The sequence below is a fragment of the Bos indicus genome, chromosome 9 (genome assembly GCF_029378745.1).
Source record: "Bos indicus isolate NIAB-ARS_2022 breed Sahiwal x Tharparkar chromosome 9, NIAB-ARS_B.indTharparkar_mat_pri_1.0, whole genome shotgun sequence".
In the NCBI taxonomy this organism is placed as follows: domain Eukaryota; kingdom Metazoa; phylum Chordata; class Mammalia; order Artiodactyla; family Bovidae; genus Bos; species Bos indicus.
The window spans coordinates 87755480-87773477 of NC_091768.1; the positions used below are offsets into that span (position 1 = coordinate 87755480).

A 17998-nucleotide genomic window follows, 5' to 3' on the forward strand; every position below is an offset into this window, starting at 1 on the left:
CAGTTGGGGCAGAGAAGGTTAATGCCACTTATTACTTATTCTACAGCTTATTGCCTTGCAGTCTAAACTAAGGACATTATGCACACTCACTTCTCGCCTCATTTTCTGGGCAGTAGCATTGTTGTGGCACCATGTTATAATTTTGCTTGTTTTTCAAACATAACGCAGGCAACATAGTAACATAGATTTTTCTGTTATCTTAAACATAAAAGCTGGAAAGAAATACCATTCTCTGCTTTTTTCAACATATTATGTTTCCTAGGATCATCATAATTCTCTGCACAAGGTTCTGACAGACCATTCTCTTCTGGTTAAAATAAAAAATTTTTTCCAGTTAGGTAATTAGATTTCTTGGTGACATGATCAATTTACATATTTATGTAACTTTACAATTATGTCTGATCCTTTTATTATTCCACAACTGAGATGTTTTTGTCTGTCCATAAAGATCCATTCTTTTTATATTTCAAAACAATTGCCAAGTCACATCACCAGTTTCAAACTGTACCGTGAAACTCATACTGTGACTGAATAGTCATTTCTATAGAAATCGACGTATTTGATTAAGCACTTATGGAGGATTGAGGCTGCTGCTCCTGAGGTCTTTGTGGAGCAAAGCCAGAGAGAGTAAACAAGAGTGAGAAAGAACAGAATAAGGCTGAGAACAGAGGGCAGAGTCTGGGGAGTCATGAAGCTTGTCCCCAGGTGGTCCTGGGCCGTGGCCCCCCACCCTTGCTGCACAGTGGACTCACCTGGGAACTTTCAGCACTGATGCCCAGGCCTGACTCCCAGAGACATTGACTTCATTGATATGAGGTGGACCAGCATCAGATTTTCATCCCACGTGTCAGGGAACCGGAAACTGCACACCTGGTGGATGCCATATATAATTGCCAATTGATTTCAGAGCATCTCAGTTCTCGAAGTAGAGAAGGGGAAAGGAAAAACTTCCTTCCTCACTTAAAAATAAAACTTGACTACTCCAAATCTGGAACCAGACTAGAGGTCTCTGTGAGGAGTGGGTTTATGGTCCCTTGAACTCTGCTTGTGCTCCAAGGCTCTCTCACAATGACCCTGGCTCCACCAAGCCAAGCTCCAAAGGAAGGAAAGGGGATGCTCCATGCCTATAACTCCCTGGCTCAGTCCTAGGCTCACAGCCTGGCCCTCAAGGGCCTGTGCAGAACTGAGGAGGCTGGGACTTCTGGGTAAGGTCTTACTAATGACCAAACTGGAAGGTAAAAGATAAGATCACAGTTCCACTACCCAAAAAGTGAAAGGTTGTTGTTGAATCACACGAATACACCGGGATTCTTGGCCCCCGGAGGAGAAGAATTCAATCCGGGGCCAGAGACGAGGCTTGATCGCTCAGAGCTTTTGTGTAATAAAGTTTTATTAAAGTATAAAGGAGATAGAGAAAGCTTCTGACATAGGCATCAGAAGGGGGCAGAAAGAGTACCCGCTTGCTAGTGTTAACAATGAAGTTATATACTCTCCAGTGAATCCAAAGAATGTCTGGAGGTTGTAAAGACCTCATCAGACCTACTCCCATAATTTACATTTTAAGATAACAGAATTAGCCAGAAGGTTTAATCCAAAGACTGTCCTTAATCCAGAGTCTGTCCTCAGGCAAGATACATTACTGTTATATAATCCTAAGGAATGTGGAGAAAGAAAAAAAGTTTGTCCTTTCTTCCTCCTTGAGAATTCCAGACCCCTCTCTCTTTGGGGACCCCTAGACTCCCTATCAACCTGCCTAGGAAATGACTCTATCAAAAGCCTCAGGGTGGAAGGCAGGGTCTCTAGCAGCTTGGTTTCTTTCTCTTTCAAATGAGTGGAACTGTCAATCTTGAAGGTAGGTTATCTGCAGGGTTGGGGGCAGGTACTTAATGAGATAGCATTTATAATATAGCATCTGACACATCATTGGGTATCAGTGATGAGGAGCTTTGGGGATTATAAGATTCAAACTATTATAAACCTGTGACACCTGCTTCAGATAAGACTAGCTTGGGACCTGCTAACCTGGTTGTGGGTTCACTTCCCTCTTCAGTTCAGTTCAGTTCAGCTTAGTCACTTAGTCATGTCCAACTCTTTGTGACCCCATGGACTATAGCAGGCCAGGCTTCCCTGTCCATCACCAATTCCTGGGCCTTGCTCAAACTCAAGTCCATCGACTCAATGATGCCATGCAGCAATCTCACCTTCTGTTGTCCCCTTCTCCTCCTGCCTTCAATCTTTCCCAGCATCAGGGTCTTTCCCAATAAGTCAGTTCTTTGCATCAGGTGGCCAAAGGATTGGAGTTTCATCTTCAGCATCAGTCCTTCCAATGAATATTCAGGGCTGATTTCTTTTAGGATGGACTAGTTTGATCTCCTTGTGGTCCAAAGGACTCTCAAGAGTGTTCTCCAACACCACAGTTCAAAAGCATCAAGTCTTCGGTGCTCAGCTTTATTTATGGTCCAACTCTCACATCCATACATGACTACTTGAAACACCATAGCCTTGACTAGATGGACCTTTGTTGACAAAGTGATGTCTCTGCTTTTTAATATGCTATCTAGTTTGGTCATAATTTTCCTCCCAAGGAGTAAGCATCTTTTAATTTCATGGCTGCAATCACCATCTGCAGTGATTTTGGAGCCCAGAAAAATAAAATCAGCCACTGTTTCCACTGTTTCCCCATCTATTTGCCATAAAGTGATGGAGCCAGATGCCATGATCTTAGTTTTCTGAATGCTGAGCTTTAAGGCAACTTTTTCACTTTCCTCTTTCACCTTCATCAAGAGGCTTTTGAGCTCCTCTTCACTTTCTGCCATAAGGGTGGTGTCATCTGCATATCTGAGGTTATTGATATTTCTCCCAGCAATCTTGATTCCAGCCTGTGCTTCTTCCAGCCCAGGGTTTCTCATAATGTACTCTGCATAGAAGTTAAATAAGCAGGGTGACAATATACAGCCTTGATGGACTCTTTTCCTATTTGGAACCAGTCTGTTTTTCCATGTCCAGTTCTAACTGTTGCTTCCTGACCTGCATACAGGTTTCTCAAGAGGCAGGTCAGGTGGTCTGGTATTCCCATCTCGTTCAGAATTTTCCACAGTTGATTGTGATGCACATAGTCAAAGGCTTTGGCATAGATATACCCAGCCCCTTTGCCTTGTGCTGGAGCCCACTGTAATGCAACGCAACACACAGTACAACACGACACAACGCAGTGAAGCCAACAGTCCTCAGAGACATACAGGAATAAGAGGCGGATTTTTTTCTTTTTTCTTTTGTTATTTTCAAAACATAATTTTATGAATACATTTATTTATTTGTTTTTGACCGTGCTGGGCCTTCGTTGTGGCTCAGGCTTTCTCTAGTTGCAGTGAGTGGGGACAACTCTTCTTCGGGGTGTGTGGGCTTTCATTGTGGTGGTTTCTCTTGTTGCAGAGCACAGGCTTTAAGGCACAAAGGCTTTGGAAGTTGTGGGTCCTGGGCTCTAGAACACAGGCTCAGTAGCTGTGGCACACGGGCTTGGTTGCCCAGAGGCATGTGGGATCTTCCTGGATCAAGGATGGAACCCACGTCTCCTGGATTAGCAGGCAGATCCTTTACCACTGAGCCAGCAGGGAAGCCTGGGATGTGGATTTCTAAAGGAAGGAGTCTTGTGCCATCCTCCATAGCACATGGTGGGCAGAGTGCAGAGGCTACACAAGCTTCTCAGAAGGTGAAGCTTCTGGGTCACTAGAATCAGCCCTGTTCTAACAGAGATTTCCAGAGGAGGAAGTGAAGACCAGAACCTCATTCTCCCAAGCTGGAGGGCAATGCCCCATTATTATTGCTATTGATATTATTACAGCTATTAGAGTTGGTAAGTCACTCATCATGACAACATGGGACCTGTGGCACAGGGATTTTCAGAGGGTTGTTCCTGAGCTGGTGCCAGTGGTTGGTCTGGTCTGTTTCTGGGTCATGGCAAGATAAGCACAGAACGTGAGAGTAGACGTTTGAAAAATTTTAGAGACAACCGATGTTGCCAGGGGACCAGTGGTACAGACAGGGGTCAGACAGCAGGGTTTGGAGCAGTCTGAGCGCTGTGACACTTGCTTGGTGAGTCGAAGATGACACTGGCTGCAGATTAGCTGTGCACGTGTATATTGTCACCCTGCTTATTTAACTTCTATGCAGAGTACATCATGAGAAATGCTGGGCTGGAAGAAGCACAAGCTGGAATCAAGATTGCCAGAAGAAATGTCAATAAACTCAGATATGCAGATGACACCACCCTTATGGCAGAAAGTGAAGAGGAGCTCAAAAGCCTCTTGATGAAGGTGAAAGAGGAAAGTGAAAAAGTTGGCTTAAAGCTCAACACTCAGAAAACGAAGATCATGGCATCCGGTCCCATCACTTCATGGGAAATAGATGGGGAAACAGTGGAAACAGTGTCAGACTTTATTTTTCTGGGCTCCAAAATCACGGCAGATGGTGACTGCAGCCATGAAATTAAAAGACGCTTACTCCTTGGAAGGAAAGTTATGACCAACCTAGATAGCATATTCAAAAGCAGAGACATTACTTTGCCAACAAAGGTCAGTCTAGTCAAGGCTATGGTTTTTCCAGTGATCGTGTATGGATGTGAGAGTTGGACTGTGAAGAAGGCTGAGTGCCAAAGAATTGATGCTTTTGAAGTGTGGTGTTGGAGAAGACTCTTGAGAGTCCCTTGGACTGCAAGGAGATCCAACCAGTCCATTCTGAAGGAGATCAGCCCTGGGTGTTCTTTGGAAGGAATGATGCTGAAGCTGAAACTCCAGTACTTTGGCCACCTCATGCGAAGAGTTGACTCATTGGAAAGGACTCTGATGCTGGGAGGGATTGGGGGCAGGAGGAGAAGGGGACGACAGAGGATGAGATGGCTGGATGACATCACTGACTCAATGGACGTGAGTCTGAGTGAACTCCGGGAGTTTGTGATGGACAGGGAGGCCTGGCGTGCTGCGATTCATGGGGTCGCAAAGAGTCGGACACGACTGAGCGACTGAACTGAACTGTGGAACCATGCCTTGGTCCATGATGACCTGGTCCTTTACCACACACAGATGGCCTGAGGTGGTAGCCTTTGGAATCATTTCTCATTTTGCAGATGGAAAAACAACTGCTCAGCCCACGGCAAAGTCAGGTGAGAGGAGAACTGGAGTCATCATCGGACTTCACACCTGATTCCTCAGCCACTGTCTCATAACAGCCTCAAACCAACAAGGTGTTGAAAAGCTGAAACTAAATACTGAAAGGGGGTTAGAGCTCCAGCTGGTGTGTGGGCCCTGGGGAGAACAGAGAGACAGTTATTTCTTTTGTTTACTATGGAAACATAGTAAAAACCCTGGAGCATCTCTGTAGAGGGGAGAAGTGTGATTTCCTGTGATTTTAAAAGAACAACCACCACCAGATTGAGCCTATACTGAGGAGGGATGGGAGAGACCTGTATTTCTGTATATTTGTATTGGAGAGCCAAGGAGGGGGAAAATAGCATATAGCCAGAAGTGGAGATTAGTTTCACTCATTCCCTATTTTGGGGCACCTAACATGTGGTAAGCACACTGTTCTTGGTGCTGAGAATATAAACTCCAATTAGCCACCTCCTCCTCTTTCAGAGTTTACAATCTAGTGGGAGGGACAGATGACTTAACAGACACCTTCTGCTGACAATGAGAAGCCTAGTGCTACTACTGTTTTGAAAAATGAAAGTGAAGTCGCTCAGTCATATCCGACTCTTTGTGACTCCATGGACTGTAGCCTGCCAGGCTCCTCCATCCATGGGATTCTCCAGGCAAGAATGCTGGAGTGGGTTGCCATTTCCTTCCCCAACTACTGTTTTAGGAAGTGGAAAAAGTGAGTCCCTGCCCTCATGAAATTTACATTTCCGGTGGGAGTGTGAGTCAGTTAACAAGTACAGATGCACTTTTCAAGAAGTCATACGAATAAGAAGGAGAAAAGAAAGTGATCAAGGAGTGAGAGGATGCAAAGAGGAGGCCTGTTGAGGAGGTGACCTTGGAGCAGAGACATGATCACAAAAAGGCTTGATGGGTGATGTGACAGATGGTGGCCAATGAGCAGACATGAGAGCAACACCGAGCGGAGACCAAGGACATCTTGAAGAGCTTAGTCCAGGAAGTGAGACCTGAGATGATCCTGGAGGGGGTGAGGGGTCAGCCTGGCACCACGGGGAGCTCAGTAGGGGTGTATAGGCACAGGTAAAAGTTGCTGGTGAGTGTTCTGTATTTGGGAATCCACGTTCAGTGAGATGTTGGGCAGAGTGAGGTATGTATGTGTATGTGTTGGGATGTGGCATGTTTGAACAGATGCTGGAGCAAAAAGCAAGGGCCAGAGCAAGAAAAGCCTGTGTGCAATGTGAGGTTGTTCATACTTTAGCCTGAAAGAAATGGGGGATATGGAGGGATTTTTTAAGCATAGGATCTTGATCACATTTGCTTTCATAAATCTGTGGGAGCAGTATAGAGAACAGATGGAAGGCAGGTCATGAAGACAAAGTAGAACACAGGAAACATCCAGGGGAGAGTGTGAAGACCAGAGGAGGAGGCAGATCTTAGATCCAGACAAACACGGGACCATAACGATGTGCTTATTGATTGGACAAGGTGGACAAGAGAATGAGGGAGATGGTTCTCAAGTTTCTAGATTAAACAAAGAAGTGAGTGGTGCTAAATAGTCCTGGCAGAAGGAAACTAGGAAAAGGAAGTAGGTCCTAGGAAGTCGGTGATGTCATTTAGAATTTGTTAATTTGAGGTGACTTCAAGGCATGTAGGTGAAGGCGCCAACTGAGTAAGCAGTGGATATGTGTGTTTGCCTCCATTTATTGGAACTTCTTGATGGGAATGCTGAGTCTGCTGTGTCATGACTGGAGCAGGTTCCCTGTGGAGATGTTTCCCACCGTTCTGTCCACATCCCTGGAGTCAGGACATGCCTATGGCCGTAATTTCTCTGCGACATTATTGGCACTATGGTGAGTTCTCTCTGCGGTGTTCAGGATCCCTTCACACCTAACAGCAGGCACTGTTCTAGGTGCTTTTTCTCCAGGTGCCCATTCTCCCTCAGAACAACCTGGGAAACAAGAGCTGCTGATCCTTTTATGGATGGACAAATGGAGGCACAGCGAGGTTGAGTAACTTGCCAAGGTCACACAGTGCCTAAGCGGCAGAAGTGAGATGGAGTCGCTCAGTCATTTCAGACTCTTTGTGACCCCATAGACTGTAGCCTGCCAGGCTTCTCTGTCCATGGGATTTTCCAGGCAAGAGTTCTGGAGTGGGTTGCCATTGCCTTCTCCACAAGCGGCAGAGGTCAGATTCAATCCAGGCACTTGGGATACGGGCTTTGTGCTGGGTTTGTTGTTGTTGCTGTTGTTGTTCAGTCACTAAGTCGTGTCCCCCACGTGGACTGAAGCACACCAGGCTCCACCACCCAGTTCTATCCTCCAGTTCACTATCGCCCTGAGTTTGCTCAAATTTGTGTCCACTGAGTGGATGATGCTCTTTAACCATCTCATCCTTTGCCTTCAATCTTTCCCAGCACCCTATTGTTGCCCTGAGGCTGGAGACTCTACCAATCCCTGATGGCCTTCTGTCTTTACCCTCCAGGGACTCCCCCATTTCCTGAGGGAGTGTGGAGGTTCAGCAAAGGCCCATGCTCTTGTTCAGAACATTCCTTTTTAGTTCTTTTGCAGCACTTCCAGGAGGATCACACTCAAGTTCTGTGTCAGTCATTTGGGGTCAAAATTGTTGACCAGAACACTTCATTTAATAGTGACAGAAAGAGAGCACTGGAGAAATAAACCATGCTGGAGTGTGCCAGGATTGATGCTCGTAGGTATGGTTCTGGCTGACAGCAGCTCTTTTCTAATTCTGGGTTGCAACCCTTTAGTAGGTTGGGAAATCTGTTTAGGAGATTGTGAGCAGCAGTCTTTAAAAATAATAGAACAGAATAGAATAGGATGTGTCAGAGTGTATTACATGTAATATGGGTAAGTTATGTGTGTAGACGTATATTTAGGTCATGCCAGAAATGTATTTCTTATTGTGGTTTGTGGTAAAAAAATGTTTGAATGAACTGGGCTAGAGTAGCCTTTACTGTGCTAACCATCCATGACCAAAACAACATTCACTGTACTGTTTTGCTCTCAAATGAATTGCGATCAATATATATTTGTGTTGTTGTTACTTAGTTGCTAACTCAAGTCCGACTGTTTGTGACCCCATCGATTGCAGCCCACTGGGGTCCTCTGTCCATGGGATTTCCCAGGTTCTTTACCACCGAACCACCAGGGAAGCCCCCTGTATCTGTGTACTTTAACAGTACACATACTCGCATAGTGCATGGGCACTAAAGCTGATGTACCTGCAGATCTAAAGCTTGGACCAGGATTCTGCTGGAGATTGTTCATCTGGAGAGGCTGTGACAGGTGGATGGTAGGTTGTCAAAGTAGAAGATTCATTAGGGGACAAAGTCACCTTGAGTGAGCGTATGAATGAATAAAGAAGCAGAGGGAAGAACCCTGGAGAACCGCTTACCTTGAAGGTGGAGGTGTAGGAAGAGGAGTTCACCAGAATCACTGTGATGGGCTTCCCCGGGGGCACGAGTGGTAAAGAAAGTGAAAGTGAAAGTCGCTCAGTCGTGTCTGACTCTTTGAGACCCCAAGGACTATACAGTCCATGGAGTTCTCCAGGCCAGAATACTGGAGTGGGTAGCCTTTCCCTTCTCCAGGCGATCTTCGCAACCCAGGGATTGAACCCAGGTCTCCCGAATGGCAGGTGGACTTTTTACCAGCTGAGCCACCAGGGAAGCCCCGTGGTCAAGAACCTGCCTGTGATATAAGAGACAAAGAGACACGGGTTTGATTCCTGGGTCTGGAAGATCCCCTGGAGGAGGGCATGGCAACCCACTCCAGTATTCTTGTCAGGAGAGTCCCAGGAACAGAGGAACCTGGTCACAAAGAGTTGGACATGACTGAAGCAACTTAGCATGCACGGATGCACGGTGATGGAATAGACAGAGGTGGGAGCAAAAGCAGGAGGATGTTGGCCAGGAGAGATTCAAGATTGTCAAGTGTGGCAGGAGCTCAAAGTAGAGAAGAACTGAAAAAGCACAGACTGAATTGAGCGACATGGAGACCTTGCTTGGCAACAGTGGCAGTCACACTGCAGAGGGCTGAGTGTGAGCGAAGACAGTGATGCTGGGAAATGGACAACTCTTCCAGAACACTGGACAGGTAAAGAGGGAGGGCAGGAGGCCATTGGCTGGAGAGGGGAGAATCGGCTTCTCTCAAGAGTTTAGTCTCACAGAAAAAGACAAAATATTTGATAAGTGAGGCTTACAGGAAGCCACAGGGATACTTGATCTTTGTTAGAAGGGATGCAATGAAGCTATGGGTTTCTCCCCCTGGTTTTCATCAACTCTGAACTGTCACATAAGAATTTCTGTTAATTGCTAAGACAAAGAACTGTGACAGTGACTGTTGTTGATTCTGGTTATTTATGCAAATAGTGGCTAAGTTCATTTAGGAATTATGATTTCAAATTGTAGTACAATCAAATGCCCAGAATTAGGAAAGGAAAAAAAAAGTCAGTAGGGGAAGGGGAGATGAAGTAGTAGCCAAAAGGAAACTACACTTATATAGGTTAACAATATCACTTCCCTTACTCCATAAAGAATAATGAAATAATGGATTATATTCTGAAAACTAAAAATACTGTGAACAGTTGATAGAATCCCAAGGAACAGATGATATTTTCTCTACTTTTATAATGAAAAACAGACTTATTAAGTTACTTTTTGTTTGTCTTTTTGCTTTATCGCATCTTTGAGAGAAATCAGGGGCAGGCATCATATCACAGACCTGTATGAGTCAAGATAAGATTCTCTGTTGAGGTCTGTAGTTTTAGGGGCTGTAATTATCACAGTCTCAAGGTCGATTCCCAAGTATTGCATAATTATTGCGACAATTAGCCTTTAAAAAATAAGGAAATTGGGTCTAAGTATGAACATTTGTATTTCAGTCCTTCTTTCCTCCAAGAATGAAGAAAGCCCTGGGACCCTTGATTTTCACCCTTTTCTAACAATCTTTAGCTAGGATTTTTCCAGTAGTCATGTATGGATGTGAGATTTGGATTATAAAGAAAGCTGAGCGCCAAAGAGTTGGTGCTTTTGAACTGTGGTTTGGAGAAGACTCTTGAGAGTCCCTTGGGCTGAGAGGAGACCCAACCAGTCACTCCTAAAGGAAATCAGTCCTGAATGTTCATTGGAAGGACTGATGCTGAAGCTGAAGCTCCAATACTTTGGCTACCTGATGCAAAGAACTGACTCATTTGAAAAGACCCTGATGCTGGGAAAGATTGAGGGCAGGAGGAGAAGGGGACAGCAGAGGATGAGATGGTTGGATGGCCTCACTGACTTGATGCACATGAGTTTGAGTAAGCTCCCAGGGAGTTGGTGATGAACAAGGAGGCCTGACGTGCTGTGGTCTTTGGGGTCACAAAGAGTCGGACACGACTGAGAGACTGAACTGAACTGATTAATTGTTTTTGATTAACCGCCATTAAAAAATTATTTACATTAGAAAAGAAAGGGTTTGCCCTGAACAAATTTATGCATAAGTCTTGTAGATAATGAATTTAAATATTCATCTGTGTAAATGGTTTCTGGCCTGGAAATGATTCCCTTGCTCCCAAATACTTTGTCTTCAGTATTTGAAATCTGCAAAAAATAGTAATTCTATGATCCATCAAGATTTGAACATTGAGTTTTGATTATTCAAACATGGAGAGTTGTGTGTGTGTGTGTGTATTTGTGGTGGGAATGGGGCTGTGCAGTTCACCTTGAATGTAAATTATATCCTGGGGACTTCTCTGGAAGTCCAATGGTTAAGACTCCCAGCTCTCAATGCAGGGGATACAGATTCGATCCCTAGGCAGGGAATTAAGATCCCGCATGGCCCACAGTGTGGAAAAACAACGACAAAAAGATGTCCATGGTATATTCTTAAGTTAAAAAAAAAAAAGGTAAATTATGTTCTGGGTAGAGCTATAGGATTTATAGAAAGAGGAGACTATTGTTTAGTTCAACTTATAATTCCAAGTCAAGGTGACTCATTTGGGCATCTGAAGGTCAGTGTACCTCTGGAAGGAGGCTGACTCCTCCCTGGCTATTTTTCTACAAGTTAGGATGAGAAAACTCTAAATTTCTTCTTAAATGTCTCTTAGTACTTGTCACTTTTGAAGTCATGAAAGTGAAAGCTGAATTTTAAGCATAAAGGAAAAAGCATCTTATACAGTGAGAAAAAACTGGCACAAGAAATTCTCAGAAAGAACTTAGCGAATTTTTATAAATCCTTTGAAGTTATTCTCGAATGACTGAATTCATTGTCCAAAGACTCAAAATAAGGAGTTGGAATTTCCCACTCTTTGCCACACTCCTGATCCCAGGCATAGTTTTCAAAATAAATGGGAATAGCCAGGCCCCAGTGCCAGAATGAGGCTGAGGTTTTATATAGTTTCTCCGTCATGAAGTACAATTTTAGCTGTTTTTGTTTTGAACGAAACTCTCTTGGTTAGTCCAGTTGGTTAAAGCTGGTGCTCGCTAACTTGAATAAGTGCCAGATGTCTAGCGGGAGACAAGCTTAGTCTCTCTCTGGGTTGGGGGGAGAGTCTTGTTGATCACTGCCTACCCTCCTCTGCCTCCTCAGCCTGGCTGACAAAGCTCCTTTTTGTTGATGTGCTTGCCCTCTTGGTTATGAGCACAGGGTTTAAAATGATCTACCCCCTAAGGCAGGTGGGGGTGGAGGTCATGGGGAGAATTCTCAACAGTCTCTAGGAGCAAGTCAGGGTAGCTTTGTCTCCCTTCTCCATGAGTAGCTGGGTAGGAAACCTACCACCTTAAGGACAGTTGGCCTCTTCCAGGGGGCAGGGATTTTAGCCTCAACCCCTTCTAATTATGAGAAGGGTCCAAGACCTAGGGACTTTCCAGGTGGCACAGTGGTAAAGAATCCCCCTGCCAATGCAGGAGAAGCAGGAGATGTAGTTTCAATCCTTGGGTTGGAAAGATCCCCTGGAAGGGGAAATAGCAACCTACTCTAATATTCTTGACCAGATAATCCCATGGACAGAGGAGCCTGGCAGACTAGTCCATGGGGTCACAGAGTTGGACAGAACTGAAGCGACTGAGCATGCATGCATCAAGACCTATACCAGTCACCTTTTTTTCCCACACAATCCCCACTAGATCTTTCTTTTCATTCTGCAAGGCCAGACATGTCCCAGTGTTGAACATCAGGCATGGAATGCTTTAGGAAAATCCCTTCACAGTCATGTTCCGGCTGGAAAACCCCAAACGAAAGAATAAAGCAGACACAAACATGGGTAGAGGAAACCAGGGAACCAGAGGCAAAGCCAGAAGAGTCAGTACAAAGCTCTGGCCACTTTTATTTCCAGTGTCTTTAAGTCTTTATAGCTGTGAGTCTAAGGGCCTAGCTAGAATCCTCTCCATTGAAGAAAGGGTTCAGAGGAAATTGACTTGATTCTTTATCTCTGAGAAACTCGGGTAGTTGCTAGTAACCTTTGCTGCTGTGCTGTCCAACTCTTTGTGGCCCAATGGACTGTCCACCAGGCTCCTCTATCCATGAGATTTTTCAGGCAAGAATACTTGAGTGGGTTGCCATTTCCTTCTCCAGGGGATCTCCCCAGCCCAGGGATTGAACCCAAGTTTCCTTTGTCTCCTGCATTGGCAGCCAGATTCTTTACCACTGAGCCACCTTGAGAAGTGCCCAGTAGCATTTAAAAGAATTTTGTACAAGCAACTTACTTGTGTTTGAGTATCTTTATGATTTTTTTCAATGGTCTGAACAGAAATGTATTGTTATGTACCAATACCACATAAATATACGTCTCCCAATAATTTTATACACATACACACGCAGTTTTCTGCTTATAACTTCTGCTCCATCTCCTTGCCCTAAACCTTATAAGAAACTCATTCATTTATAACTTTTCCTGGATGTATAGGTTGGTCATAAGTTTCCTTCCTGACCAACCTAGACAGCATATTAAAAAGCAGAGACATTACTTTGTTAACAAAGGTCCGTCTAGTCAAGGCTATGGTTTTTTCCTGTGGTCATGCATGGATGTGAGAGTTGGACTTAAAGAATGCTGAGCGCAGAAGAATTGATGCTTTTGAACTGTGGTGTTGGAGAAGACTCTTGAGAGTCCCTTGGACTGCAAGGAGATCCAACCAGTCCATCCTAAAGGAGATCAGTCCTGGGTGTTCATTGGAAGGACTGATGTTGAAGCTGAAACTCCAGTACTTTGGCCACCTGATGTGAAGATCTGACTCTTTTGAAAAGACACTGATGCTGGGAAAGATTGAGGGCAGGAGGAGAAGGGGATGACAGAGGATGAGATGGTTGGATGGTATCACCGGCTCAATGGACATGGGTTTGGGTGGACTCCGGGAGCTGGTGATGGACAGGGAGGCCTGGTGTGTTGCGGTTCATGGGGTCGCAAAGAGTCGGACATGACTGAGCGACTGAACTGAACTGGCTGTGTAAAGTTTTAAAAGTAGTCTCTGCCGTTATTTTCCTAGCTAAAAGGAGGTTGTCTGGCAATGGTATTGAGAGAGGAAAGGCGGGCCATGCAGGGAATACTACAATACCAGAAATGGAAGACCGGGAACCAGCAGGAACTCACAGAGAAAGATTTGCGTTCCCAGTCTCTTGCCCAAGAGACAGCGAGTCTTCCGACCTTTAGATATAAAGATACCTTCATGCTCTGCCTTTGAAGAAACAAGACACGGTGTAAGAGGAGAAAAACTGGTCTGGAGAGTATTTTTCAAGCGCGGGATTGCCTCATGGCACAAACATCGCCTAGTCAATTTTCTCACAAACCGAGGGAGAAAGCTGCATGAATAGGGATGGGTGTTTGGAGCGGTGGGGTGGGGCCAGGAAGGGAGGAGACATGTCCCCGCTCTCCCAGGAGGCGGGAGGGAGAGGAAAAACCTTTGCCAGGGACCTGCGGCTCCGTCCCTTCCCGCGTCGCCTGCCCCCCCGGCGGTCGCCAGTCCCCCGGTAGCGCTGGCCAAGGCCGGGGGCGACGGTGGGTTTCCTGCGCTTCGGGACGGCGGGAGAAGAGCAATCCTTGTGTCCCGGAAGACAGAGCACGGTCATCCGCGCAGAGGACCATCCCTGGCAGCAGACCCTCGCCAGTCCTCCCGGTGTCCACACCCCGGCGCCCGCGTCGTCTGCGCGCCCACATTCGCTCCGCCGCGCGCAGCTCCCACGCCCCTGGCTGCTGCCTACCAGGCGAGGGATCCGCCTCCCCGGTTGGACCGAGAGGGTCCTCGGCGGCGTCTTTAAGGCTGCGTCCCCGCCCCTGCCTCCTCCCCACCCTCCCCCGCCCGCGCTCCTCCAGACCTCCCCGGAGCTGGCGGCTGCGAGGAGCAGGTGCCGGCGAAGCCCTCGCATGCCGCTGCCCGGCCCGAGGTGGTAGCGGCGCCCGGCGCTCCGCCTGCCCTCCTCCGGGCCGCACTTCGGCTCCTACGCGCGCGGGGACATGTCGGTGGCGACGGGCAGCAGCGAGGCGGCCGGCGGGGCCGCGGGCAGCGGTGCGCGTGTTTTCTTCCAGAGTCCCCGGGGCGGTGCCAGCGGCAGCCCGGGCTCGAGCAGCGGCTCGGGCTCCTCCCGGGAGGACTCGGCGCCCGTGGCCACCGCGGCTCCCGCCGGGCACGTTCAGCAGCAGCAGCAGCAGCAACAGCGGCGCCACCAGCAGGGAAAAGTGACGGTAAAATACGATCGCAAGGAGCTTCGGAAACGGCTCGTGCTGGAGGAGTGGATCGTGGAGCAGCTGGGACAGCTGTATGGCTGCGAGGTACCTGGGCGCGGGGTCGGGAGGGTCGCGGGGCGGGGGGCAGGCTCGCGCACCTGGTTGTGCTAACACAGGAATTCTCCAGGGCTCCGGCTCCCAGCTGCGCGCCGCCCTGGTTCCTGGGGACCGAGGGCTGGGAGCGAGACGCGGCGCGTTCTCTCCCCAGGGTGCCCTCAGGTGCCAGGGCTTACCCTGCTTAGATTCAGCTGCCTGGTGCCCAGAGAGCTGGGGGCCCCGTGATGATTGTGGGTAGGTCGGGTCTTGCTCAGCGCACTGCCTTTCTCCCAACCCCGGGCTCTCCTCGGCTTCAGGGGCAGCTTCCCAAAGTGGGGCTCGGAGGGGCTCACCCAGCTGCGCCCAAGAACAGGACTCCTTGCTAGGATCCTGGCAACACCGAGTTTTGTGGAAAGGGAGCAGGGAAGAGACTGAAAGCCGCTTCACCGAGAGGAGAGGTTCTGGGGATCCCAGAGGCCCCCTGCGTTCTTGAAATAATATCACAAAACCATAAGCTGAATGCTTTCCCTGTTCCAGCCAGCCCCGACGCGTGTCCCCACGATTTGTCCTTACCTTACCAAAGCTGCACGCGTTGAGCTTTGTTGAAGCAGGTTTCTTTCTTCCTACCCAGTTTCAGTTACTCCCGTTGATGGGCGCAGAATGAGAGCCTTGGGCAACCTGGAAGGGTGCGGGGTGGAGGAAGGGAGCCTGCGGGTGTGCTGGGAATTCCCCAGCTCCCCCTCCGCCGCTACATTTACTTCCCACAGTTCAGGGGCAAAGCCTGTACGCAAGCCTGCCGCGTAAGGAGAAATGGTTGATGTATTTTTGGAGAAATATTAAGAACAAACTGTAACAAAACTGTGCTTACCGAAAAATGACCTAAGCTAAAATGCTCCCCCAGGAGTCTTCTTAATGGCAGTAATTATAAATGAAGTATTCTACTTCTCTTAAGGGAGTGGAGTTTGGAAAGGGTGGAAGGATGAAGAGGGTTAATAATTAAGGATATGGCTTCTGAGTTAAAGCTGGGTTTGCGTTCATCCGGCTGTTACCCTCTTCAACAAAAATGAAAGCCAGATGAACCCACTGGCTTTTCCTCTGGTTTGGATTTCACACATTTTATGGCCTATTGTGAATACCTATTTTCCTTAATATTCTCATCGAGCGAGGAAACAGCGTTCTCATTACGAACTCCTGATGAATGATTATGATATAATGAGGCTTGACTATATGACTAATGGGCTTGTAAAAATATATTGTTCCTCCAGCCCAGCTCTTATAAAAGCATTTTAATTGCATAAATAAAAACTGGCCCAAATCCAAAGTGTTTATGGTGTTTTTTAAATAGAAAGTTGGCAAAACTCTTTAAAGAAACAATATATTTTATTTCGACAGGATTACTGTGGGGGTGGATGGAAGACTCGGTCTTGCCTCTGTAGAATCCAATTAGTTTTCATTTATTTCATAGTAGTCTTTATGCTCCCTTTTGGGTTTAGAGAAGATTTGGGTTAATAGAGAAACTACTGTTGAAATTAACCATGCTTTAGTAATGCTCCTTTTATGGCAGACCAATTACATATAGCTTGGGTAAGAGTTCCAGCCTCTTAGCAAGGTTGGTAAATCATGTATTTTCAAAATTCTTCTGAGTAACTGGTAAAAAAAAAATGGAAGATTGAATGCTCATTGTATTAAACATGTAGATTAGGTACCTGTTTTAAAGGGTAAATATGACCTTGAATCTTTCCCTTGTGCTTCTCACATTTCAGACCTCCACATATAGCGAACAGCTAAAGATCTGAGAGGTTTTGTGGTAAAATGACACAAGGTGCTCCATGCTGCCGGCTTGTTATTAAAGTGTGGCAGGCATTTCTATTCATTTGCTTGTTCTGTCTTGTTAGGTTGAAGAGCTATAAGTCATGTTGGCAATTTATAAATACTATGCTGATGCTACACCTTCACTGAATAATAAAAAGCCTGTGGACTAATAAGTAGCCATATAAAGGACTGTCTTCTTCCATCTCTTTCTCCACTAGTAGGGCTCTATTTTTAGCTTCAGCTCTCTGGTCTGATAGCCTCTCCTCACTGATAGTTTCAAGTATTTCAGCCTCTGGTGTGTAAATTGAGAAGGACCTAGCTGGTTTGTAGCTCTGAATCTCCTGAATATGAAGGTTAGTAAATGTTCAAATGGTGTGTGTGTGAAATTGACATGGAAAGCCAACTTGCCAGACTTCAGCTCGGCCAGAGGCTTGAGCTGTCTGCCAGGTTGGGTGCCTTCTAGATGAACACATAAGTAATTTCAGAAAAACTTGTATCAGTCAGGTCAGCAGTTAGATGATCTGTCCTTTTCAGAATAGGAAATAGTGGTCTTTTAGAGTGCCATAAAGTGTGATATTTTAAATTAGAAAGGAGTGAGGATAAAGAAATACACAGAATAACTTCCCGGCTATGGTTTTATCTAGAACTTTGCAGTGGCCACTCAGTTTTGTATAGAGAATAACACAAAGAGAATTTATGGAGGACTTGTATTAGGTCCCAGGTGTTTTTCTAGGCCCTCTGTGTGCACTGATTCATTAGTCTTTACAACAACACATATGAACAGGGTGCTGTTATCCTCTCGTCTTATAGATGAGGAAACTGGGAGACACAGCAAAATTAAAAGGCTTTCCCAAGCTCCGTAGCTGGTGGATGGCACTGGGTGGATGGCATGGACTCTGAGTCCGTGTTCTAACCACCAAACCTGCTTCTAACTCTGCAGTGTCCTGTGTAAGAAAACAGACAGAGGCCTCACAGCATGTGTCTGAATATTTAAAAGTCATGAATCAAGCTATTGAGTGTCTCTTTAAAATGTGTTCTACCCTCTTACCTTGACAACTGTTATCTTCATAATGACCCAGAAAGGGAGGTTTGAACCGTGAATTCCCAGATCTCCCAGAGCTCAGAACTGATCAAAAGAACCTTTCCCTGGCCCAGGGCCTGCTTCCTTTGGCTGTTTACCTGTGATACCATCCTACCTGGTGAAGGGCATTGTGTCCACTTGCACGTCCAGTCTGTCCACACCCTCCGCCACCCCCTAACCGTGCCTCTGGCTCCAACCAAGGAAGCCAGAC

The 17998-nt window shown here is 46.5% G+C and overlaps 1 protein-coding gene and 1 long non-coding RNA gene across 2 annotated transcripts in view; one reads left to right on the forward strand and one right to left on the reverse strand.

Moving 5' to 3' along the window:
- Window positions 1-448: 448 nt before the first annotated feature.
- LOC139184971 (uncharacterized) lies at window positions 449-15687 on the reverse strand. Its single transcript, XR_011568531.1, has 3 exons — window positions 15468-15687; window positions 13728-13812; window positions 449-870 (listed from the first exon to the last, which is right to left on the reverse strand). It is a non-coding gene; the product is annotated as an uncharacterized lncRNA (long non-coding RNA).
- Window positions 14027-17998, forward strand: part of PPP1R14C (protein phosphatase 1 regulatory inhibitor subunit 14C) — a 91583-nt gene continuing 87611 nt past the window's right edge. Inside the window, exon 1 of the mRNA XM_019967590.2 lies at window positions 14027-14903. Coding sequence (XP_019823149.2) covers window positions 14589-14903 — 315 coding nt within the window. The 5' untranslated portion in view covers window positions 14027-14588. The remainder of the gene's footprint in view (window positions 14904-17998) is intronic.